At 41.8% G+C, this 25,921-nt stretch overlaps 1 protein-coding gene across 2 annotated transcripts; it reads left to right on the plus strand.

The window, feature by feature from the left end:
• The first annotated feature begins 319 nt into the window (after window positions 1–319).
• Window positions 320–25,921, plus strand: Selenof (selenoprotein F). 2 transcript variants are annotated; one of them, XM_050160198.1, is made up of 5 exons: window positions 336–635; window positions 10,119–10,286; window positions 19,426–19,489; window positions 23,427–23,476; window positions 25,077–25,921. In XM_050160198.1, the coding sequence occupies exons 1-5, from the start codon at window positions 561–563 to the stop codon at window positions 25,206–25,208; spliced, it is 489 nt and encodes a 162-aa protein (XP_050016155.1). In that variant the 5' UTR covers window positions 336–560; the 3' UTR covers window positions 25,209–25,921. The 2 variants fall into 2 exon arrangements, with proteins under 2 accessions (XP_050016156.1, XP_050016155.1); XM_050160199.1 differs by lacking the exon at window positions 23,427–23,476 and having other exon boundaries at window positions 320–635; window positions 25,077–25,135.

The following is a 25,921-nucleotide window of genomic DNA, read 5'->3' on the forward strand; positions in this document are numbered from 1 at the left end:
GCGGCCGCGCGCTCCTCTCACAGTGCTGCGGCTGCGGCTGCGCCGCCCTCGGCCCGCCCCCTGCCCTCCCCCTCTGCCACCACGCGCACGCCTTGACGCACGCTGCCCGGCAACCAGAGGCTCCGCCCCCATCCTCCCGTACAAGGGCGTTCATTGGTCCGAAGAGCGGCCGCTGAGCGCCCTTTTGGTTCGATTTACGGTTGGGTTCCTTGACAGAGGACTCAAGCAAGGCGGAATGTGATTGGGCAAATTCGGACAGGGAGGCGAGGCTCGTCACGGAGGAGCTGGGGCTTCGTAGATAGCCGACCAAATGTCGTGAATGAGGAGCACGGGTGTGGGGAGCTTAAGTAAATGCCTGATTTGAATCTCTGAGAGAACCAGACTGCTTTCCAGTAATCGATCACTTTTCCGCTCCAACGGCCGCCTGATTAATATTCGCCTCTGAGGGATCATAGGCTTGTAGCGCTGCCTTTCGCTGCAGGTTTCGCTTCAGGCATTGCAGTGGACATCCCCGGTCCAGGGGTCCTCAAGCTCCTGAAGATTGACGGGGGTCTGCAGGGATGGCGGCCGGGCAGGGTGGGTGGCTGCGGCCCGCTCTCGGGCTGCGCTTGCTGCTGGCGACTGCGTTTCAAGCGGTGAGTGTGGGTCGGCCCCGTGGCTGCCTCAGGGCCGGTCGGAGGGCTCGGATGGGGAACATCAACCCTGCGATCTCGCAGGGGACCGCCCTTGGAACGGGCTTCCTTAGTGCCGCTTCCATCCGGGATGAGACGTGGCAGGCGGAATTCCAGCCGGAGCTCTAGAGGCGATGGTCTGCTCGCCTCAGGCACATAAAAATCGATTTTTTTTTTTCAAGAAAGCAGTGGGTACATAAAGTCAGTAATGCTTAGAAAGGAGGGAAGTTTCTTTTAACGGGGCAGAAATGAATGAACCTACCATTACTTACAAGATTCCCAAACCTTAAAGGAACATCTTCGTGGCTTTCTTCATTAACAGAAATGCATGGATTGTGAATCTCTCAAAGGAGAAAGCCTAATTCTGACATATTTAGCTACTTATGAAACAACTATTGGTAAACTCCTTTATCGAAGTTTGCAGTCCATATTTACGTGTCTTCCACTTAGGGTATTTGATTTGTCCAAGATTTGGAAAGTTAAGATTATGCAGTAGGTCTGTAAATACTTAGACTTTTTCATACAAAGAAAGTAATTTGCAAACTTTGTGTCTTCTTTTGTTACTTTGTCCAAAGGATAGATTCTTGCCTTCTCACATTGCAATACAGTGTTGTTATTCAAGCACTTGGTGCCTAAGAAATCGTGGGGCGTTGATGGCGCGCTCCATTAATCCCAGCACTCGGGAGGCAGAGGCAGGCGGATCTCTGTGAGTTCGAGACCAAGCCTGGTCTGCAGAGTGAAGTGGAGTTCCAGGACAGGCTCCAAAGCTACAGAGAAACCCTGTCTCAAAAAGAAAAAAAAAAGGAAAAAAAAAAAAAAAACAACTACTTAGGCCCTAAGTCTTAGTGAAACAACTGTGGAAACTCCGTAGACTCCTGAGATGAGTGGGTTGTTTGTTTTCCCTCCCATTGTAGGCCATTTGGTTTTGTTAGCACTACCACAAGTTATAAAGGAGTAATGTTTCCAACTACCTTCTAAATTTCAATAGACAATGGATTTGTAAGAACTCCTCACCCCCAAAATCAAAAACCCGAAATCAATGTTTTAAATAATGTAACCATTTTTTAGGTTGGTGGAGCAGTTCCATCATGTATGCACTGATTTGAGCTAGTCAGTTAATTTAATGAAAACTTCGAAAGCTACCATAACTCATAATCAGTGCCATTAGCTGCGACCACGTAGTTCCTCTGCTTCTAACCTCTCATCTCCCACTAGACTAGACTACCTTCTTTCTCACAAGCTCAGGGCAACATTCCAAAAGAGTAAAAGCTTACAGTTCCTCTTAAGACCTCGACATGGAAATCACATAACCCTCCTGGGAGACAAAGGCTAAAGATAGAAAGCAAGATGTCCCACTGTCTAAACTCCATCAGGTGCTACTTGCCAAAGGAAGTCTCGAGAGAAAGCCACAGGTAAATAACTCCCCTGCCATAGGAGAGAAGTGACAATTGCATTGCAGATGAATGTTCAGACCAGGAGCAGGATAGGAAGGGTTGTCTCGTTGTGTGCCATAGTGACCCCACCTAATCGAACTCACAACTCAGATGTCATTTCTGACTCCTTTCCTTTATGCACCTCACATACTAGCAATTACCAAGCCTGGCTAATTTTTACTTCCTACATATGCCTGAAAACCAGTTTGATACTTGTTAACCTTTCAGTCACACCAAGACCTTTCTCCTAAGAAATAACAGAATTGCCTTTTACTATATTGAGAATCTAAGTAAAATTTGCCTACCAGCTTTCTAATTGCCCAAGCCAAATTCTTTGTAGTTTCACTCTTTGGATCAAATTTGTCATTAAGACCTTAAAATTTTCCAAGCCAGTCAGTTTTGTCACCACAGGTAATTCAGGCCAGTATATCCACGTACCTGGAATTTCCGCAAGAACTTCATTAACTAGTTTCCTTATCTAGTGTCTTTCTAATTCCACCCAATACATCTAGAGCAGTAGTTCTCAGCCTCCCTAATGCTGCAACCCTTTAATACAGTTCCTCATGTTGTGGGGACCCCCTGCCATAAAATTATTTTCTTTGCACGGGGGTCATTCAGCCCTCAAAGAGTCGTGATCCACAGCTTGAGGACCCTGATCTAGAATAACATTTCTGAAATCTAAATCTATTGTACTTCAGACTCCTACTTGTTTTTAAGAGAGTTTGCCTTAAGTGTTCCTTAGCAAGTCGGTCGGTAGTCTACCATCTCTTCCCCCAGTATTTGCTTTCTCCACTCGGAGACGAAAGATGTGAAGAACTGGTGATAGCTAGCTCCAGCAAATGTCGTGTAGTTGGGTCTCCTTCGGTAGCGCTTTCCCCTATGCCCAGAAAAGTGTGATTGTCTTCTACTTACCATCTAACCCTTCTTCTATCATGCGGGTCAAAAGTGTGATTTAGGAATCGAACTCAGGTCCTTAGACTGGCAGCAAGCACCTTACCCTCTGAGCCATCTTGCCACCCGTCAGTTTGCAGTTAAGAAATTACTTCCTCCAGGACATCAATCTCTGGGCTCAAACTTGGCTAGGAACCATTTTGTGCATCAGTGGCGATCACTACTTCATCTCTTAGGTACCTTTCAGTCTTCTATTGTAATGAAATTGTCATTTTCCCACTGGACTGACTGGCTCGCACCTTAAGGAAGGGCCAGTTCCTGGTTATCATTTGTCTACTGACAGACAGAGAGGGACACAATACCTTAAAATCTAAGTACCATAGTTGATGAGTGAACTAGGGAATCTAGATGCTAAGGTCTGATAGTGCCGACAGATGACCCCTTGTGAATTATCGACCGCCTGTTCAAGTTAGCGTTCTGTAGCTCTGTCATTGCAGTCCCAGCTGGGTGTGTCGTTGACAACTGATGGTGCAGGTAGAAATGTTACAGAAAATCCACCTTTGTTCACACTCAGCTTGCCTGGTAATTACATGATTCTTGATACTAAGTATATACTAGACTGAAATCTTTTAATGACAGGTATCAACTCCATTCTTTTCTGTGGTGAATGAGAATACACTGTTTTACAATAATAATCTTTAAATTAGACAACTATATTATTCCACTTAGGTATTCTCTAATCCATCTTTTATAATCAAAATCAATTAATTTCTCTTTATAAATTGATAGATAGGTATAGATAGACAGACAGATAGATATGCATATCTATATATATAGCTATTTATTCCCCCCACCCTGTGATACTATGCTATTTAGTTTAAAAAGAACTTTAGTTAAGTAGGTCTTCAAATTTTAACTTTTAATAATTGAGCTGCAAGGCAGGGGTGGTGCACGCCTTTAATCAGAGTTCAAAGCCAGCCTGGTCTACAAGAGCTAATTCCAGAACAAGCACCAAAGCTACACTGAGAAACCTTGTCTCGAAAAACCAAATAATAATAATTGTGATTGATTTGCTCTAAATCTTTATTTTCTTCTGTTGTTCCATTAGTGAAGTGACTAACTAGAATGTAGTGCTTAAAACTTCATCTACTTTACAGACTTAGAAAGTCAGAGCCAGGCATGCTGGTACCTCCTGAGTCTGAGCTCCTACTTGTAATCACAGCATTCAGGAGGCTGAAAGGAGAGGGTCACACGTTTGAGACTAGCCGGGGCTACATATAGCAAGTTATGATCTAACCTAGGCTACATAGCAGGACTGTCTCAAAGGAAGAACCAAAAGGCAAAACTTGAGTCAAAAGTAATTTCTCCCTCTCGCATACTCTCATACTAGCTTATATCCCTTGTTTTGTCATACTAGCTTATGCCCCGTGTTACGTCATACAAACTTATGCCCGTGTTACGTCATACAAGCTTATGCCCCGTGTTATGTCATACAGGCTTATACCCCATGGTACGTCATACTGGCTTATAGCACATTACACTTACCCTATGTTCTTAACAGATCATAGCTGCGCAAGTGTCTGTCCCTCTATTTCTCCTGCCAGAGTACTTGCCAAGAGAATACAGGGACCATGTTCCTTTAGTTTTAACTGTATCCAGTGTCTGTTCACTTCCAGCCTCAGAAGTGCAAATGGCCTCCCAGTTTCTCCCTGCTTCTTCCCATTGATATTAGCGTGGCTGCGGCTTCTGCAGAGTGATGATGAACCATAATCAGTCCCCAAAGTTAGAGAAAAAAACTTACTGCCCAGAATCCTGGTTAAGACCGTAGACATGTCACCCTTGCTAAACTAGAATGCCATGGCTCCCTGACGTCGTGACACTCGCTTTTTGTAGCGACTAAAATCCTTGGCAATGAAAGGGGTGTATAGGATTATTGGAAACACAGAAAGAAGTTAGACTAATTCTTTGCAGGAGGGGAGAAGACCAAGCACAGTGGGCACTTGTTACAGTGAGAATCACAACTATAGGACTTCTTAAAGGAGGAAAGTAGTAAACTTGAATTTCTTGGCACCTTGAAGTAGAGACTTCGCTCATACTTTAACTTACACTAGACAAGTTTGAGAATTGTTTTAGTGTCTGCATCTCCAGGTAGCTGTCATTTTAAGTCAGTGGCAGTGCATACTTAACCCAGCTGGGCTAACAGCAAATAATCATGTGTAAAGATTAGAACAGTACACTTTAGTGTGACCTGGAGGAGCTCTTTACTAAAGGTCCTCGGTGCTGGTATGCGCTCCTTTGTTCAGATCGTATACATCTTTATGTCCATCATCTGTAGTGAAAAATAGAAGAGAATGAGCTCTGCGTAGCCGATTCCAAAACACTGACATCACCAGTCTGGCTAAAGATTAGCATCTCCTCCAGTGGATGGCGTAATTATAGTTGTCAGTATTTTTATTGTTATTGATCTGTGTAGTAATGATGCATCCTGAATTCCATGCAGTAAGCTAGGCCAGGGTTGTTTAATTTGTAAAGAACTGTGTTTTGGTGCACAGTCTGGAGACTGCACAGTACAGGGCTAGACAGCCACATCAGATGAGCGAACCAACTACTAGTGGAGAAAGAAAAAGCTGCAGATAGCAACTTCCCCACACAAGAACTGCATGAATCAACTCATAAGACCCTCCATACCTCTAACTAAACTCCACCTCCCTACACTGTGTGAGGAATTGGGCATCTACCACATGGATTTTGGTGAGGACATACACTTAGACTCTATTGTTGATTGCGTGTGTGCGCGCATGCGCGCAGCTACATGTGCTTGCAGAGACCAGAGATGAATCAACAGGTGTTGTCTAGTGCTCGCCCTCTTTTTGAGACAGTCTTTTACTGAGCCAAGAGCTCAGTATTCGGCTAGGCAAGATCACCAGCAAGCTCCATCCATCCCTCTGTACCTGAAGTCATGTTCTTACATTTATGTGGCATGCACTTTACCAACCAAGCCATCTCTCCATTCCCAGCATTAAAATCTTTTCTCTTGTGTAGTCTTAGGCTTTCTTATTATCCTGTTTCCTTCCCTAAGTACAGCTAATAGTAAATGGGATGCCACTATAAAGCACTTAGCAGGCTATCTGGTGGTTTATAAGGACTTCCAATAATGGTGGTGCCTCTGGCCTGCATTATGTTAAGATCCATTCTCTAATCCACCTATTTGTCACCAAATTTGAAATCTTTTCAGAAATACATGAGAAACCCATGAGTTTCCTGAGAGTAAAGGTTGATGAAAGGAGTGTGTGTGTGTGTGTGTGTGTGTGTGATTAGTGGGAAGGGGATACACCCCTCTATCGTGCACTTGTGTACATGTGGAAGCCAAACGTTGGTGTCTGTTGGTCTCATATCATTTCTTCACCGCATGTTTTGAAAAGGTTTTCTCACTGAATCTAGAGCTCCCCCTCATCACCCTAGACCCGGTGAGGCCCGGGGAGCCAGCTGGCTCTTCTCTCCGTTCAGTGCTGGAGTTCCCATGGACATTGCAGCCCCTGGCTTTATAGGTGGATGCTGAGGATCCAAACTCATGCTTGTTCAGCAAACACTTTACCCTCTAAGCCATCTACCTCCCCAGCCCCAGTTCCTGCAAGTTCTTAAGCAGTTTGTAGTTTTCAAAGTGAATTTGCTTTTATTACATGTTTCAATTACTGACTGCAAGACAAATTTGCATAAATGCAGTGGTGTAAAACAGTGTCTTTTGCTTTCAGACTCAGTGGGCTATCAGTTTTCAGACTGGCACAGCAGGGGCTCGTCTGCTCCGAGGTCCCTTGAAAGGCTGGAGTCTGAAATCTGAAGGCTAGTTGATGATGTCAGCTGGGGGCCTTGGATGATCTCTGCATGGTTCTGGCCATGCTGTGCCGCTAGTTTAGGCTTTTTTTTTTTTTTTTCAGCATGGTAACTTAAGTTCTGAAATTAATGCTTGGGGGTGGAGAGTGCTTGCAGACAGACACTGCACACACACACACACACACACACGTTCTATGCCAGTCACATTGTAAGAACATATTCTATGCACACTCACACACACACGTTCTTTGTTGGAGGACTGCCAGTCACGTTGTAAGAACATGTGGGGGCACATGTGCATATTGACACAGCTGTCTCCAAACCATCATGCTTCTGTCCCTGATTTCAGATTTCCCTGTACAGTAGGTCTTACAGATCACTTTACTGGTGGGAAGTTGCAAGAAGTGTCTAGACTAGAGAATTGACCACAGAAAACTCACTAGTGACCTCATAGGTCCCTCCCACTGAGTTGGGATAGTTGATTAGTTTTGAAGATAATGTGCGTTCCCTATTTATAGAGGTAGGGGAAAATACTTATGAGATGTCTGCTTAGAAGACTGACCGATAAAGACCAATGGGATGGTCAGCATTGTGTGGGAATGTACTAGCAGTATTTTCACTGAGCAATGTCAGTGGGTTTTAATCTTGCTGATTAATTTAAAAAAAAAAAAGCTGACAGACTTCAGCTGGTGTGCCAATTTCAGCCAACCCTGACATTTATTGGAACACTCATGTCTGCATTGTCTGTGGTTGCTTTCGTGTGGCAATGGCAGACTTGAGTATTTATGAGAGGAACCATTTTTCTGCCAAAGCGTAATTGCTCTCTGGCCCTAAGAGGCTTGCAGACCCTTCCCTGTTGTAGAAGACCGACCAGATAATGTCAGACATTTCCCTATTGATACTGTGGGTTTACCGAATCATCTGTTTAGCAAACAAGAGCTCGCATTGGCCCAAGAAATAGAATCAACTTAATGCCTGTCATCAGAATCACTCACACATGCAAGGCAGAATCCCCAGACTTACACATGCAGTATTGTTGAGTAGGTCTGTTTTATAGCTGGGCATACGTTTCTCCATGAAGGAAGGCACAGTGGCTAACGGTAAGTTACCGATATTACAGAGGGGCTTCCTAGAAGACGGGCACTGATTAGGTTCTTGGAAATGAGCTTAACAAGGTAAAAATGGTAAAAATCATTTTAGAACGGCGGTGTAAGGACCAGGAGGGTTCATAGCTGGAAAGTGGGAAAGAGAGGTGGAACTGACTAATAGTGAAAGCTGCAGAGACAGGAAACGCCTTAGAAACCAGGGGGAGATGGAGGGATGGCTCAGCGGTTAGAGCGTGTGCTGCTCTCACAAAGGACCCCAGTTCAGTGCCCAGCGTCCGTGTCTGACTCTGAACAACCACCAGTAACTCCAGCTCTGGGGAAATCTGAAGGCTCTTGCTTCCACAGGCATCTACATTCATGTGCACATACCCACACAAATAATTAAGAATAATTAAAATGTTTTTAAAATTAAAAATTGAAATGTCTTAAAAATTGTAAGATTGGAGAGTTCCTCAGAGAACAGAACTGTGAAACAATTTTTTAGCTGTGAGATGGTGACGAACCTAGAGAAGTTGACCAGGGAAGTGGTACCACTTTTAAGATGCCAAGTGCATTTGGGAGCTGTACTTACAGAAACGAAGACAGACTCCATCATAGGAAATTTTGAATTTGCAGCATCTGATGAAAATCAAGTGAGCTGTTGACTTTGGAAGCCCGAACTCGGGAAAAGGGAGCATTCGATAAAATGGTATTTAAAGTCCTGGATAAAATTGCAACCTCCCAAAAAGCAGGGAACAGCACCTAAGTGCATAGGCCGGGCTGTGAACCCACCCACTCAGTAGGATGGCAAGTTTAAAGCCTGTCTGGGCTACGGACTGAGTTCAAGACCAGCCTGGACAACTTAATGAAGACCTGTCTCGAAATATTGAGAGGGGACTGGAGAGATGGCTCAGCGACTGGCTTGGCTACTTTTTGCCGCTGTGATAAAACACTGTCACGGAAGGAAGGTATTTTGAGTTATGGTTGCAGGGGCCCGTAATGACAGGGACAGCTTGGCAGCAGACAGGCAGCGCAAGATGCTGAGAGATCAAACTTGGAAATAGGATTATGATCTCTGGAAGCCTATGATGTGCTTCCTCCATCAAGGCTGTACAACCTTACCCCAAACAGTGGGCCACCAACTGGGCAAATTTCAAATGCCCAAGCCTTATAGAGGGATAGTTCTCATTCAAACACACCAGTGGCCAAGATCGCCTGCTACTCTTCCAGAGGACCCAAGTGATCCAAGTGCAGTTCTTGGCACCCACATCCGGCCCCTCACAACAATCTGTAGCTCTAGTCCCAGGGAATTACCTTCTAGCCATAATAGGCATACACACAAAGTCACAGATGCATACACAGAAAAATAAATCCTAAAGCAGTTCAGTCAAATACTGTATTTTTGTGATGCTCAGGTTTGAACTCAGGCCTTGAATTTCTAAAGCAATCTAGCATATTGTTGCTTGCTTCAACAGTGTAGAAATTAAAGCTTAGGAGGCTAGCTTCCCCAGGATCACATATCTGGTAAATGGTGGAGCTGATTTCTCAAGCCAAAAGTATTTTTCCTTATGAAAAAATTTCTTAGCCAGGTGGTGGTGGCGTACGCCTTTAATCCCAGCACTGGGGGGGGGGGGGGGGGGGGGGCGGGGGGGGGGGGGGGGGCGAAGGGAGCAGAGGCAGGCAGATCTATGAGTTCGAGGCCAGCCTGGTCTACAAGAGCTAGTTCCAGGACAGGAACCAAAAAGCTACGGAGAAACCCTGTCTCAAAAATTAAAAAAAAAAAAATTCTTTTTAATAAGCTACTGGGTAATAATAATAAGAGATGTAAAATAGGCACATTACTGAAGTTATAGTTTGTATTTTTTGTTAGTCCACATTTTCACTGAAGTAGTGATATTAGGTCCAGTGTTATAGTACATGCCTGTAAGCCCAGCACTTACATGGAGGACCAGGGATAAGGTCTTCTTTCTTCAGCATATATCTAGTTCAAAGCCATTCTGGACTAAATGAGATTGTCTCTAAGAAAACAAAGTAACAACAATAAACCACATATATAAAGCTGTGGAATCCAAAGTACTTAAAAATTTGTCCCCACATGAAACATAACAGCATTTGTCTCCATTGTGTTCAATATTAACAGCTCCGTTTCTCTTTTTAGGAAGCTCCTAAACTTGGAACTGTGTTTTATTCTTTGTTTTCATTTTCAGGTGTCCGCTCTTGGGGCTGAGTTGTCGTCAGAGGCATGCAGAGAGTTGGGTTTCTCCAGCAACCTGCTCTGCAGCTCTTGTGATCTTCTTGGACAGTTTAACCTGCTTCAGCTGGACCCCACATGCAGAGGGTGCTGTCAGGAAGAAGCACAATTGGAAACCAAAAAGGTCCTTTTTTCTGTTGTATCTCTTCCTTTACACGCTTTAGTTGAGACAGATAGGATACAGATTGTTTAATCTATTTAAACAGGAGTCTCTAGCTTTACAAGTTTTAGAAAACTCAGTCAACACTTGCCTGGTCTACTATATCAGTCAATGACCATAGCAAGACTGTCTCCCATCATGAGCTAGACTTCCCTATCTCTGGCCAAATTAAGGCAAGGGCCAATTAATTACACTTTGGTTTCTTTTTAATAATAAGCCAGTTGTACAAGAAATCTGAGATGGTAGCATTGGTGCAGAATGTTGGGGACAAACGTGATTAATAGAACTGGCGCTGTCTATACCGTTACTGGAAATTCCAGATACCCATAGCCTTACCTTTCCTATCTGAGAAGTCAGTCCAGGGTAAGTAGCTCTGCCCCAGAAAATCTGTTGTTTTGAATCCACTGTTCATGTAAGTGCTCAAGGTACTTTGTTTGCATGTATGGGTGGGTTGGCAGTTTGAAGACAATCTCACTGTAGAACTGGCCATGTAGCCCAAGATGGACTTGAACTCATTGCCCTCTGGCCTCTGCCTCCTTGGGCCTGAGTAACAGAGTGCTCACCTATGATGTACACAGCTCTGTCTTCAGTGCTGATCACCAACACAAAGCAGATTATATTAAAAGTGACTTAGTGCCGGGAGGTGGTGGTGCACACCTTTAATCCCAGCTCTCAGGAGGCAGAGGCAGGCAACTCTGAGTTCGAGGCCAGCCCAGTCTACAGAGTGAGTTCCAGGACAGTCAGGGCTGTTTCACAGAGAAACCCTGCCTCAAAAAAAAAGTGAGTTAGTGAGATTTCAGAAAACAATGTCCCGTTTCTTTGTTGAGTTCCTTGTATTACTCTTTCACTTGCCCGTGCTGTACCGTGTGAGGTGTTCCTACTTGTAAAACTTTCAAATAGTAATGCTTTCTTGTGACTAGATGAAGTTTACTTCTACCACTGTACATATTTATTTAGAGTTTAGAGGAAAAAATAAAGCGCATGTTGTTAAAAGACTACTCTTTTGTGCTAGCCAGCCTTAGCACTGATCCCTCCATCTGATGACCTAAAGTTCCCAGTGTCCCAAGTGAGCTTACAGAGTCCAATATGTTCTTTGCTTTCTTGGCTCGATTAAATCCACAGTATGTTTTATGTTCAGATTTGTAAGGTAGTCCCTATACATGTATAAAGCTAAGCACTGAGTTTTAAAAGCTTGATTTGAAGAGGTTTAAGACCAGATTTAACTGATTTGCTGTGACCCCCCTCTGCCTTAACAGTGAGATACTCACGTGGGACACTAATATCCCAAACTTAGAAAGCTGGGATAAGAAGGGAGGATTGCATTAACAGTGTTCATCTCACAAGCCCTTTCATCGTTACAAAATATGTCTGAAATATAAACAGTGCATAGAAGAGCTATTTCTCCCTAATGCTTTTTGTCAGTGTTCCTTCAAAATGCCCATTTTTAATATAGTTTTGTGAAACCAAATTTGGATCTATTCCTCTGAATTTAGTTATATTACTGTTGAGTTTTTACTACATATTGAACTGTGCGTTGTACCTAGACAGTTTTCAGCTGCTACAGCTTAGCAATAATAGGCAAAAGTAGTCTGCCAGTTACTATTAGCTAATTGTGGCTCCATGTTTTATATAGCCAAGGACAAGTGAGTCTGCATCCTAATAACCTTTTGTACTGAGTTTAGTGCTTTCTCTTTGCTCCAGCCCCAAGCGCTAAGCTCCATTTCCCATCAGGCATTTTTGAGTGCCTTTCATACAAAATGAAGGAATATTTTTTATAGGTGCAGTGGAAACAAACCAGAAAAAAGTACTGAGAAGTACAACTGGAGCCATGACAGTGGCGTGTGGAGCGAGCCCCACAGACTTTCTGTCCCAACCAGTAGAAAGCAGTGAGTGCGCAGCTCAGCACAGGCTCACCGTGTGCAGTAAATACCCGTCCATCTCACTCGACTCTCACTCACTCAGCTGCACTTAGCTTCTAAGTCATTGTTAAATTTGATATGTGCTTGATAAAAATTAAATTCTCAGATAAAATTAGCTCTGCTAGAAGGTTATTTATTTTCCAAATGTTTTAGATCTTGTTTGTTTGCTTTTAGGTAGAATCTGGCTATATGTTCTGGCTGGCATGCAAACACCTGTATTACTTTTCCAGTTGCAGTGGCCAAATGCCTGACAGAAGCAGCTTCAGGAAGAATGTGTTTATGCTGGCTCACGTTCTAGTCACAGTCATGGAAGGGAGTTGAGGCAGCGGGAGTACAAAGGAGCTGGTTACCTGCCCAGTCAGGACGAAGCGAACAGTGAAGCACAGTGCTCAGCTACCTTCTTCCTTTTATTTAGTCCAGGACTCACTCCAGAACCTGGAAGGATGTGCATACTTACAGAATGGATCCTCTCCCCCCACATAGCCTCATCAAGTCCATCCTCCATGGCATGCCCCAAAGCCTGTCTTCCTAGTCATTCTAGACCCTGCTAAGCTGATAGCAGCAGTAACTGTCATGCTGTCATTAGCCAGCCCGTAGAGATCAGGCTGGCCTTGGTCTCGTGGCATCCTCCTTTTTCTTCCTATGGTAGGATGATGTGCACCACATCTGGCTATGTAGTCTGTCTTTGATAATACAGTTTCAAATGTTGGCTTTTCTAGTTCCATGTGTTGTAGATGAGGCCAGTTGTTTTTAACAATGGCCAAATTTTTTTGTTTAAAAAGTTACGGAAGCATATAATATCTTGAAGTCCTTTGAAATTTATTTTGTTATTCGTTTATTTGCATTTTCTTTTTCATTGGTCTGTCCAATGCATTTTAGCAATAAAGGACCTACTAATGTTCTCAGGTATTACTTAGAATGAGTATTTTGTTCAGGTGTTCTGTTACTGTTTTAAGTAGCTTTCAAAGCTCACAACTATGGTTTCAAACAGTAGTCAGGAGATTAACTTAACTGGAGAAAGCATACAAAGCATAATTTGTAGCTTAAAGAAAAATGTAAGCTACTAAAAGTTGAATTTCAGTGGAGTTTTGTGCAATTAGTATTTACTTAGCACAAATGACTTCAGCTTCTCGTAAAGAGTCTTAAGGTGAAAGGGAAGATATTGAAGATACGTTCTTTCCTACTGACTAAAGCTCTTCCCATTGATCAAGTTTTACTTGACCCTCCTTGGCCAGTAGTCTTAGCTACCTGCTAAGAAAGGAGTGAGGTTTTTAGTCATAAACTCCAGGTGAGCGTTAGCTGGGATTGGGGATGTCAGCTAGAAACCATTGGGGCTGGTTGTATGTATTGTCTTTCTTTTGCTGCACCTTTGCATGTTAGTTCTGTTGGTTCATTAGGAAAGCACAGTGACTAACTGTCCATTCCTGAGTTTGCCACCTCCAACTCCTTCCACTGGAAACATAGTTCTTCTGTACTCATATCGCTGGGCTATTTTAAATAGAGACTTACTAGCTCACGCATGACCAGAGGAGGCGAAAGTTGGCTGGTGAGGGTCAGTTAGCAATCGTGTGGCTGCTGGAAATCCAACCTTGGATCTCCTGGAAGAGCAGCAGCGCTCTTAACCACTGAGTTATCTCTCCAGTCCTTGCTCTCAGGTATTAACTGGAGTTGGGAAATAACAAAAGAAGCTATTAGCTGCCACAGTGGCTGTGTGGAAAGTGTATTGAAACCAAAAGATGGAGCTGTCTCAGGTAAAGAACAGAGGTAGAGCTGGATATAATGATGTACACCTGTAATTACAGTGCTCAGAGGACTGAGGCAGGAGGATTGCCTTGAGTTTCTACCAATTATAATTAAGACCTTTTTCAGAGACTGAAGAGAGCAGAATAAAATACTAATTAAGACGTCCCACTAGTAAGTTTTTGTTCCATTTTTTACAGTAAACCACTTTTTCTAGAACTGTCTTTTAGGACTTAATTCATCTCCTTCCTTGTACACTCTCATCACCATCCCCAAGTCAGATTAGTGCCTCCTCCCTGTTCCTAGAATACTTGGCAGATAATTTGGCTGTGCTGTTGTTCCAATTATTTTGCCCTTTATTGTGCATAAATTGAGCTCTTTAAAGTCTTAGTTTTATCATTTATTTCTAAGACCCTGACCTTTTGAACACTGACTCACAAGTCTTTGTGACAAGACTTGAATGAGTCCATTTTCACTGAAAACAAATTAGATACGGTAGGTTTGGGGTTTATTTCCAGTTATTTTAAGAACACAGGCCTTAAAATCTTGCACTTTGGAAGCCTGAGACAGGAAGACTGAGTTTGAGGTCAGCCTAAACAGCACAGTCGTGGCCAACCATTAAGAATACTTAAAAATACAATAGAACCTTACCTTACGACTGCTTTTATATTTATGTGCTTTGTATATGTATGCTGAAGAATAGTAAAAGCTTTGGAAGAAACAGAAACTTGCTTTCCTGGTGGCAGGTGCCCACTAGTAAACCTCAGTAGTATTAGCGGCAACTCCAAATCTTTCGTTTCTACATTTTATTTTTTAAGGATGTATCAAAAATGGATGTGTTAATTGTTTGGTACAGTTTGCTGACCATCAGCCTTAATTAATAGTGCTTATTTATTGAGAGGGTCTCACTCTGGCCCCTGCTGTCCTTAAGCTCGCAGTCCCCCTGCCTCAGCCTTTTGAGCACAGGGTCATCGACAGGCACTGCTACTCCAGCCAACAGTGGACATGAGCGTGAGATTAAGACCAATTACATTTTATCTTAATTTTGTTTTTGATTAGATTAATTAAAAATAATTTTTAGAAATGTTCTTGTATTTTCCTGAGGATAAACACAAATCACTTGTTCCTTTTTTATTCTGAACATCTGTCTTCTAAGGTTTATGCAATTACGTCACTTTTGTCAGTAGTCACTCTTTCTACTTCTGTGACCTGTCGTCTTTATTCCCGCTCCGCTTCCTGCTCACGGTGCTCCTGTGGAGTGGCTTCTCCTTGATGTGGGCCCTCATCTTTAGAACCCCTGGGGTCTCATGGGCTTTTAAAACATGGTTTATTTGATTGATTTCCTTCTTCTTTCTTTAAAATAGCTTTGGTTCCCCAGTATAGCACCTTTGCTCCTTTCTGTTCACACCTGCACTCCGTCTGTTATCCTAAAGCCACACCTGTCAGCAAAGCAAAGCCTTCTAAAACAAGAACGTGCTTAGCTAAATTACTCATATAAAACAGTACTCAGATTGCTTGAAGTTCATCTGCAGTTTGTTCCCTCTTGATTGACTCTAGCGGGAGTTTGGGAGAGTGGTTGAGAGCCTGGTTTTGGCACCCAGGTTGCTGGGTCCAGCCCTCTGCTGCTCAGCTGGTGTCTTGAAGGATCTGATCTTGTTGCCTTCCCCCTTTTCTCTGTGGGGGCTCCTTCCTGCCCTGTGGTTGCTGTGAGATAAAAAGAATGACTATTCACACAGAGCTTAGAGTTGTGCTTGATCTGCAGGGGCCTGCCAGATACCTCTGCTGCTGGCAGTGGTGCACACTAGGAGCATGGTCTACAGGGCACGTGTGTGGTGTTTAAGCAAACAAGGAAAAGTAGAAATTTGAATGACTCTGGAAATACCACAGCAATGATAACTGTTGGCAGAGTACAGGAAATAGAACATGAATCGTTAGATTTGCTAGTGATAAAAATTTGCAGCATAGTGTTCTTATGTTCTCTTTCCAGCTCCTCTCTCAGTTGGTGCAGGAAGGACCATATTGTGATAACAAAACAGTGATGTGAAAACTTTTAGTGTTTGCAGCTACTTGGTGTGGTGTCAGGGTCTCTGAGATCACCATGGCCTCCAGAGTCACAATCCTCAGGAGGCAAGAAGACAGTTCAGCTCAGTATGACCAATAACCGATGTTGGCTCAAACTTCAGGGATCTGACCCCCTAGTAGTTTATTTTAGGCATATTTAAACACAGCACAATTCAGTGAAAACTTTCCTAGTGATAATTAACTCATTCCTGTGTGCACAATAAAGCACACATAAATCTCCTTGAGAAACAAAATAAGCTAAATGAAGATCAGACGTGACTACATGCAAACTTTTGTAAAGTACATAGAACACCTTCCCTAAGATGTGTTCTATAGATTGACTGCATGTGACACCTTCCATAAAGATGGGTCCTAGAGATTAGCTGATAAACAAGCTTGAGCTAGGAGTCTAGGAGGAATCTGATGTGGTCTCCACCACACAGCACACCAGGATCACAAGGCTGTTCACTGTGCCCACCTTCTGGGTAGATAGCAGGTTAACTCTCCAGATTCCCTTAGCCCTTATCTGTGAGCACAAAGAGCTGGGTACCAGGTCCTACCATGTGGGACAGAATGTGTGTAAATGATGTCAAACCAAATGCTTTCAGTTTTGCCAGTGGTTGGATTTTAGTGAAGAATATAGTATAATTTGACCTTTTAAATCATTTTATCACTTAAGACCTTGCATGAAAGATATGAGGGTTTGGGGTGGTACTACTAGAAAACTTCTTCACACCATTGCTGTGGGAGTAAGTCTTTAACAAAACACACATAATGGAGGGTGGCCTGCCCAAAGTGCTGGGGTGTTTATTTAGGTGTCAGAGCATGACCCATCACAGCTTGACCGCTGAGCCCAAAGTTCTAAACCACAATACTGTTCGATATCATCTTGAAAATGTTGACAGTAATTCCTTCTATACAAAGTTTCTGTAAAAAATTGAATGACTTAAACATGAAAGGCCTAAATGGCCTTCTTAGGGTCTCTCTCTCCCTGTTGGACCTTCAGTTCAGTATACAAGAACAACTAATAGAATTCCATTACTACTATTTATTTAAAATTATCAAATCTTTATCTTTCTGTTTACCCACAGACTATAACTCCCATTAATTCGGTGATTTTGAAAAAGATACTACTTGTTCTTAACTTTAGATAAGGTCCAAACAAATGACATAATTTTTATTAATTTAAAAAAAGGGGACATCAAAATATTTTTTTATTCTTTCCTCAGCCACAGATTCCTCTCTCCCTTCCCCCATAATTATTTTAAATTTTAAAGAAATATAAACTATAGCCAATTTCAGCATGATTCAGAAGTCCACTTGAGCAGCATTGTCTAGGTGGCAAGCCAAAGACACAGTACTGCTACTGTGTAAAACACAGAAGGCTGAAGAGGAAGCTGTGCTAACTGTGCATGGCATTGTAATCACTAAAGAAATTTCATGCTACTTAAAATAGCCTTGCTTTTCTAGCATCCAAAGTCTCTACAGAAACTGATTTCTTCAAAGGAAACAAAAGCAGAACATGATTCTTAGTGTAACATTAAAGCGTTCTTCTCAAAGGGGTTTTTACATATAAATAATGCTTGGCAGCAGTTGAGCTCCAGTGTGACCATTGCTAACCACCTCTTGTGTAGCACAGTACTGATTATAATAACTTGTAATGATGGCCACTTGTATCTGTTAACTTGTTAGTATATGAAAGCACTCTTCCAAGAATTTTAAATTGTAGGCAGGAAATTTGAGTTCAAACCCAGCCTAATCTACATAGCAGGTTCTAAGTCAACCAGGTCTCTGTACTGAGACCTCATCTCAAAATACTTGAAGCAAATTGATTTCTATAATATCCTCATAATCACTATCATACTAGTAATTTTTTACTTAATAGTTGAGACCTATGTAACATCCTGTCTAAGGTCACATAGCTAAATAGAGGATATGTTCGTGTGTGTGTTCAACAAGGTTTTGAAGTTTATTTTATAGCTATTTATTTGAACTGAAAATATGTGGTTTTACACTTGCCTTTAATATGGAAAGTTGATGCAGCCTTTAAGAACTTAATAAATTAGCATCAGCTCTCTAAGCATACGTTCAAACATTCTATCACAGTTGTAGCTTATACTATCTAAGAAGAGTAAACCCTTAGAACAGTGCTCTCAACCTTCCTAATGCTGTGAACCTTTAATACAGCTCCTCATGGAATGCTGACCCCAACATACAAGTATTTTCATTGCTACTTCATAACTGTAATTTTACTAGTTATGAATCATAATGTAAATATCTGATATATAGGCTATGTGATATGCGACCTCTGTAAAAGGGTCAGTCAACCTGCAGAAGAGCTGTATAACCCACAGATTAAGAATTGCTGCTTTGGAGTAATTGAATCTGCCTTTCCCAAGCACAGCTACTGTAGACTCTTAGGCTCCTAATTACCTTTGCATTTATATGCTAAATGTTTCTCCTTGAAGTGGGCTCTGTGGGTGCCAAAATAAACCCCTAGAACAGTGAGGAATAGAAGATGTTGGACTTGCATAACTGGGCTGAAACATAGTATCTAAATTTAAGGTGGTAACCACTAAAAAGAAAACAGAAATAAAACACTACTAAAAATAAATACTAGAAGAAGGAGGAAGTTGGTAGGTCTCTCACATGCCAAGGGATCCCAGCTACTGAAGAGCCTCAACCCGGTGGTTGGTAACACAGTCCTTCTGTCGATACAGCCATGTGGAATTAGCCAGTGGGGAACCGGCAGCAAACTGTTTAAATGTGTCTTGTGGAGGATGAGATACAGTTGGGTTTTGATTTCTTATCTTCTTTTTAGACTGTGTTTTTTGTTTGTTTGTTTTAATATGTTGTCAGGTGCATTGGTTTCTTTTTTTAAAAAAATGTTTTTTAGTGTGAGGGGTGCTGTGAACACAGTGCACCTGTTGGGTGTTGCATTGTTTTGGGTACAGGTAACCTTCCTGATAGGCTGTCACTTTAGATGGGAACAGGGTTTACTCTGGGGAAGGTGACAGTACACAGAAGTGGGTTGTCTTTTTTTCCCACAGCTTTTGCTGCTGTACACTATAGCTTCAGGTTCCCTTTTCAAGGCAACTGAATATTTGAAGTTTGAATCATCTCATAACTGATTTTCAATTCTTCAAGTTAATGGGAAATAGGTTGTATTTTTCAAATGTTAGGAGCCAAAAGTCATTTCTTTTTCTTATTGCATGTGAAGTGGAGAATGATTTACCATTTCTAAAATAGTTTAGCCTATTGCCAAGCTAGCTGATGTCGCTGAAAAACTGCTTAGATGTCCAAGCTCTCTCCTGAGCTCTAGCTCTAGCTCTAGCTCTGTAAGGCTGCTCTAGTTTATAAGTTTTCTGGTTTGCATTTTTCAGCTGTATGCCGGAGCTATCCTTGAAGTCTGTGGATGAAAATTGGGGAGGTTCCCTCAAGTCCAAGGTATGTAACAGTCATTAAAGTTATTGCTTGCAAGAATAACTTCACTAAACATTCCCAGGAATGTGGATTTTCAGAAGGACACTCTGTAGCAGTATGCGAATGTTCTCCATTCTTCCTTCCAGAGGTGGAGTTTTAATAGAAATGATGCCAACCAGGTCATTTACTATAAACAAACACCACACGTGAAAGTTAGTTAGGTTTAAAATGGAGCATTAACCAGGCGTCAATCCCAGCACTCAGGAGGCAGAGGCAGATGAATCTTTATGAGTTCAAAGCCAACCTGGTCTACAAAAGCTAGTTCCAGGACAGACTCCAAAGCTACAGTGAAACCCTGTCTTGAAAAATCAAAAATAAATAAAGAAATAAAATAGAGAGCATGAGATGATTCTTTAGACAGACAATCTTGTCAGGTGTAAATTTTAGGGTAGCTTTTCTTCTTGCAGACAGAAATAGATTTCCTGTAAATAAAACATCCTAGTATACCTTTTAGTGGAAGTTACAGAACATTGCATTAAAATAAAGTAAACCTATGCAGCATGACAAACCAGTAAGAAGAGAATTAATTACCACAGATTTTAGAGAGTCATTCTGTGTATGTCATTGCAGGGAATTTTAGTGACAAATATGTTACCAAGTAATTGTCAGAGTCTGTTCCTACAGTTTACATCAAGCTGTGATGGAGCCTCGCAGCTCCAGGAAGCCTTCACTGGCGGTTTTCTAGTTCAGCCTTGCGTGTTTACCATGAAAATCACTTCATAAGCTGTCAGGGGCATAGTGGAGCACACATTGAATCCCACCACTTAGGAAGCAGAGCCAGGTGGGTCTCTGAGTTCAAGGCCAGACTGATCTACAAAATGAGTTCCAGGACAGCCAGAGCTGCACAGTAAGACCTGGTCTCAAAATCACCAAAAAAGAAAAAAGAAAGAAAAAAAGAAAATCAGGTTTATGAAACAAAAGCTTTTTGAGCAGCTCCATTTTGGTTCTGGTTGGTACTTTAGGTCGGGTCTCATGGTAGTCCAATAGACTGCATGCTTGTGTGGGTGGCTCCTGTGTGAGCCCATGGAGCTGGAGTCACAAACATGCCAGCACGGCTGGCTTTCTTTCGAAGTTGAAATACATTACGGTCTTTTTGTGTGCCTAATCTGTTGATTTTTGGCACAGACTCAAGTCCTCCACGTCTGCCTCAGCCTCCTGAATCAGTGCCTGCAGCTGTCCTCCCTCGCCTGCTCTCCCCACTGCCCAGTACCATGCGTACAGTTGTGCACGCCCCATATTTCAGCTCCTGTGCAGTTTCTTAGTTACCTTTCATCACTTTACTTTGGAAATTTTATTATTAAACTGCTTTAAAGTACAAACTGAGCTCGCTGATCCCAGGTAGGAAATGGGCCCACTATTTCCCTTATATTTTAAAAGATATTAGCTGTCTTCTTCCAGAATTTAAAAAAAAAAAAAAAAATAGAAAAGCTCATCTTGAAAGGGTGCTGTTGTCCCACCATTTTCATGGGCTTCACCTTCCATTTGCATATTTAACAACTCGAGCACAAAATGTGACTGTAAGGTACAATAATTAAACCTGAGCATACAGCACATAACAATATTACAGATTCAAGTGACAACCATGTATAAAAACTCCCTGTCAGGATTTTGTCAGAACTTGCAAAACATCCTGAGACTTCCCTGCCTCGCTCCTGATGAAGTGCTGTGTTTATATTGGTGGAGTAGTACATTACTGGTTGAAGAACTAAGGAGAGACTCCAACCATGAACTTGAAAAACTGTCCTTTTGTTCCTGACTGGTGGATCAAACTATTTTGTTGCCTTTTTTAGCATCTTTTTTGTCCCCTGTCTGTGCTTTAGGTCTAGGACCTTCTACATGCCGCCAGCATTCTGTTGCTGAGCTATGCCCCCAGCCCTCTGTGCGTGCATTTTAATGTACTTTTTCGGTTTACGTTCTCCATCAAAACATGTGGAACTGTTTTGTCTGTTGGGAAATGTCAGATTTAGTAATAAATTATTTTACATGAGAACAGTAAGAAGTCCTCTTGGAGGTCTTAAATTATTTATGTTAAGGAAAGGGCACTGTTTTATCCTCAGGTGATTTTTTAAATTTTTCACTTCTTTTATTTTTGTTACTCCTATCTTTGTCACTCCAGCACAGTGAAATCTTCCTCTGAACTGAGAGTCCTCGTTATCTATTGTTAGTGTAACCGCTGGGCCGGGGTGAGTTTTAGTGGTGGAGTGACTACCCAGAGCACTAGTCTGAGGTCTTGCTGGGTTTGGTCCTTGGCATCAAGCAAGGTAGGGGAGAGGGAGAGGATGAGAATATTAACATGTATTTGCCTTGGTGCTGAAGATTGAATCTTAACCCAGCAACACGGTTTTGCTTTGCTTTAGTTTTCATTGCATGCAGCACTGGGCTGGATAACATTTTCATATAGGAATATAACGTAACTTTGAGCATGTCTCCACCCCCAAACTCCTCCCCCTTCCCTTTTGGCCCCCTGGTTCTCCTAGACAGTCTCCCTTCTGCTCCCATGTCATGTGCATACACAATTGTATACTGTCTACCTTAATCTTTATTTCTTGGAGGTCTAAGAAAGCCATGGCCTTCATGGCATTAAAGAACCCGTGCCGTTGTATAGTCGGTGCAATACAATGTATATATAAATTCTCAAAATTGTTAAGAGCTCTGTTTACTGCCTGGAGGCAGGACTTGCCTGTCACAATACTTGCCTCTTTCCAAGTTGTGCTTCTGGATCTATGTTTAGCAGAAAAGAAACCCTACTGGGATTGATGATTAGTGATTCATCATGCCGTTCCTTTGAAGCCTGTTCACTCAGTCCCGCCCATTAGAAAGGCATTTGAATGAATGGACATTATTAAATGGGCTGACAGCTCTGCTTAGTGTGTAGGAAAGATTTTAAATAGTCTTTTTCCCACAGCAGTTTCTAGCGTGGTTGAAAAGGTGGCTGGAAGAGCTGGAAGTGTGTTGGGTGGTGTTGGCCAGGCACGCATGCAGTGTAAGATGCAGTGCTTATTGGCCGCATCTCATTTTTATTTTCAATCTGTTTGCGGTTTTTTGGGGTTTTTTTTGTAAGATCTCTTTTATATGTTAATTTACAGTTTTTATTCTTTTTTTCATTTTTACTCTTGAATTTTGTTAATGGCAGTGTTCTGCTGTCCTGGCATTCCTTTTTTTTATGTAAACATGTCTGTAAACATTTCCTTTAGGAACATGCATGAGAGAAGAGTTTTATATTTCATATTCATTACGTTCTTCGTATTTGAACTGTGATAATGTTCCAAGCCCCTCCTTTTTAGCTGCCTAATCACAGTTGAGGGGATTGCTTGTTTAGTGTCCACTTAGTAAGGGCGGGGACTGTGTAATACTTCCTGTACCTTTGCCTTTGCTGCCGGAACATAGTAAATATTCAGTGAATATCTTTGCAGATTTAAATTCTTACTCCGTCTGTAGTATAAGGTGATGTAGGTCCCTGGATTTGTCTGATATTTGACAGTTTCCCATTGAATAATCCACATAAGCATATCCCTCTAGTGTGCCTGTCCCCACCACTACCAACACCCCTTGCTTCTCTTTGTAATTTTGTCACTTGAAGATTCTCACTGGTATTTCTGATCCAGCTTAACTCTTCTAGGATGGGGTCTCATATAGGGAAACTGATTTCTCCTGTGTTTCTTTTGAATTGCCCCAGCTGGTCACAGCTGAGCTGTGCTATCTTCTCTCAAGCCCACAAAACTACTGTTGGAATCTGGGGTGCTGACGAATCTGAACTGTGTCTTAGGAATGTCTTACATTTAGTCATCGTCCATTTAGATTTCCTTAGTTTTCACCTGGGCCGTGTTTAATATTGGATTAATCTTCATAGCTAGTTTGGATTTAGACATGGTCCATTTGAATCTTTATTTTTTCTTTTAAGCTTTTGTCAGAAGTGATAAGCCCAAACTGTTCAGAGGTCTGCAGATCAAGGTAAGCGGCCACCATACAATCTTTGAACTTACTAGACATGTATAAAGTCGAGTTTGTAATTTGCCAAAAAAGCTTAGTCAAATGTTTCAATAGTGTTTGACCCTGCTCTCCCACCCTGAGATTGGAAACACCTTTCTATTCTTTAAAAAGCCTTTTCATGGTGCGTTTTCATATTTCAGGTAAGCTTGCTTTACAGTGACTGTAATCCTGAGCTCCAGCACACGGTTTGCCCTCACTGTAGTTAAGATTGTGTGGCTGTGTCCTGGGGTGACTGAGCCAATTGTGCCCGCAGCAGCAGTCAGCGCCATGACTGGTGACTGTGCTGAAACCATTTCATGCTTAATATCTCTGCCATTTGTTTTGGGGGTTTGGGTGGCAGGGGTTGGTGTTTTGGTTTCTTTTGATCAAATACTTTTTATGTATCTGTTGCTGTGGTGTTTCTTGTCTTAGCAGTCAATAGTGAAGTAGTGCATTAATTTATCAGACGTTAGACCAGCCTTGCACATGCTCTGACCAGCTCCTACCTCCTCTCACACCTTATTGGTTTGAGTTGCTGATAATTTTGTTGAGAAATTTCATAACTGAATTATAGTATGTATAACTTATTTGGTTTTTTGGACAAAGACTAACTTGAAATAAAAATGCAAAGTCTTAGAAATAGTATATGTAGTAGCCTAATCGAAATGTTTAGGTATTGTTGTCAAGTGTTGTCGGTATTCACTCTTTAGTTAAAACACCCACCTGCTAGTGATTGGGAATAACTTAATGCTTAGCGTGAGCAAGGATCTGGTGCCACAAAAAATAAAAAGATGGTATCAGAACTTACCTCCATGGCTACAGTTAAACCTTTACAAAGTGAAGCATTAGGCCCTAGAGAGGTAGCCGACAGAACACTTTGCTCTCACACAGGACCCAGTTAGAACACCTGCATGGCCTCTCACACCCATCTGTACCTCCCAGTTCCAGAGGATTCAGTGTCCTCTTCTGGCCTCAGAAAATGTTGCATACATACCCACGCTAAAATAAATAAATCTTTAGAAACAGACACATAAGTGGCCGGAAAGAGCGACCTTCCTTATCAAACGGACGCATAGTGCTGGAAGGAGCTACCTTACTTATTGCTGCTACGTTTTCAGTTGTTATTTTACATAATTTGGAAGCAGATTTGATCTTAACAAATGTGTTCAATTTATTGTCATAGATTGTTTTGCTTTGTCTGTCTCTACCATTAAGTGTTAAGTTCACTAGATTAGAAAGAGCCATGTCTGTAATAAGTGCTTGCCACATTCAATAATAGGCCTTAAAGTTCCACATTCAATAATAGGCCTTAAAGTTCCACATTCAATAATAGGCCTTAAAGTTCCACTTAAATTATCTCTATACCAGCAGATGCTTTTCTGTTTGGAAGTAACATGTAGTTTTCTTAATTCTTTTGAAATCACATTCAAGTCTTTGCTGAAAAAGACTACCTGTTGATTGTGATGTCTCATGTAAAAGCTGTTAAAAATTATTAGCACAGTTAATTCAGCCATTTTGATCTTGGTTGAGAGCAAAAAGCCTCCTTCTAAGTAGAAAATGATGCTGTCTCTGATCCTTGTAGTACGTTCGCGGTTCAGACCCTGTCCTAAAGCTTTTGGACGACAACGGGAACATTGCTGAAGAACTAAGCATCCTCAAGTGGAACACGGACAGTGTGGAAGAGTTTCTCAGCGAGAAGTTGGAGCGCATATAAACCTTGCTTGGTTGTTCTTTTCTTACTCATCAAATTAGCTATCACAGCACCTAGAAAATAATTTAGTTTTGCATGCTTACATTGATCAGTCTTTTTATGTACGCCATTAATCTTCTAATTAGAAGTTGAAGTAGCAACACAGCCCATAATATGTAAGGAGCTGGCAAGCTTAACAAAACCCTTTCTTAGAAATTTCTGTTCTTCTGTATTAGTTGATATCACTAATGAAATGCTTTATAAGAGGCTTCTGGTTAATTATGCAGATACGAGCTTGTACTAATTGGTGCAGTTTTCTAACAACAGAATCTCAAATAAGGGCGTTAATAAAGGAGATGCCTTTTCTGCTGTCCCTTCAGAAGGTGGCTGACAGAGAACTACAAAGCACGTGAGATGTACTGAGCCTCAGCTGCACGGCTGCTCCGCAGAGCACTCAGATCTTTTGTACTGCCCGGCTTTCCTTTTCGTAGAAGTGTTTGTGCCATATAAAATTTTTGTAGCCTAACTGTTGTGGAAGAGATTGAAGATCTACAGTAAGAATGTAATAGTCATAAAGGTTTGCATTAATGAGGATTACACAGAAAACCTTTGTTAAGGATTTGTGTAGATCTGATAATTGGCAAATTTTTATGTTTTTAAATATTCTTACAAAAGAATTTCATTTAAGAATGTTCACTTATATGACCAAAATATAAATAAAAACTTTCAAAAATGTT

The sequence above is a fragment of the Alexandromys fortis genome, unplaced genomic scaffold (genome assembly GCF_014885135.2).
Source record: "Alexandromys fortis isolate MF-2015 unplaced genomic scaffold, M_Fortis_MF-2015_v1.1 scaffold_124, whole genome shotgun sequence".
NCBI classification, from domain to species: domain Eukaryota; kingdom Metazoa; phylum Chordata; class Mammalia; order Rodentia; family Cricetidae; genus Alexandromys; species Alexandromys fortis.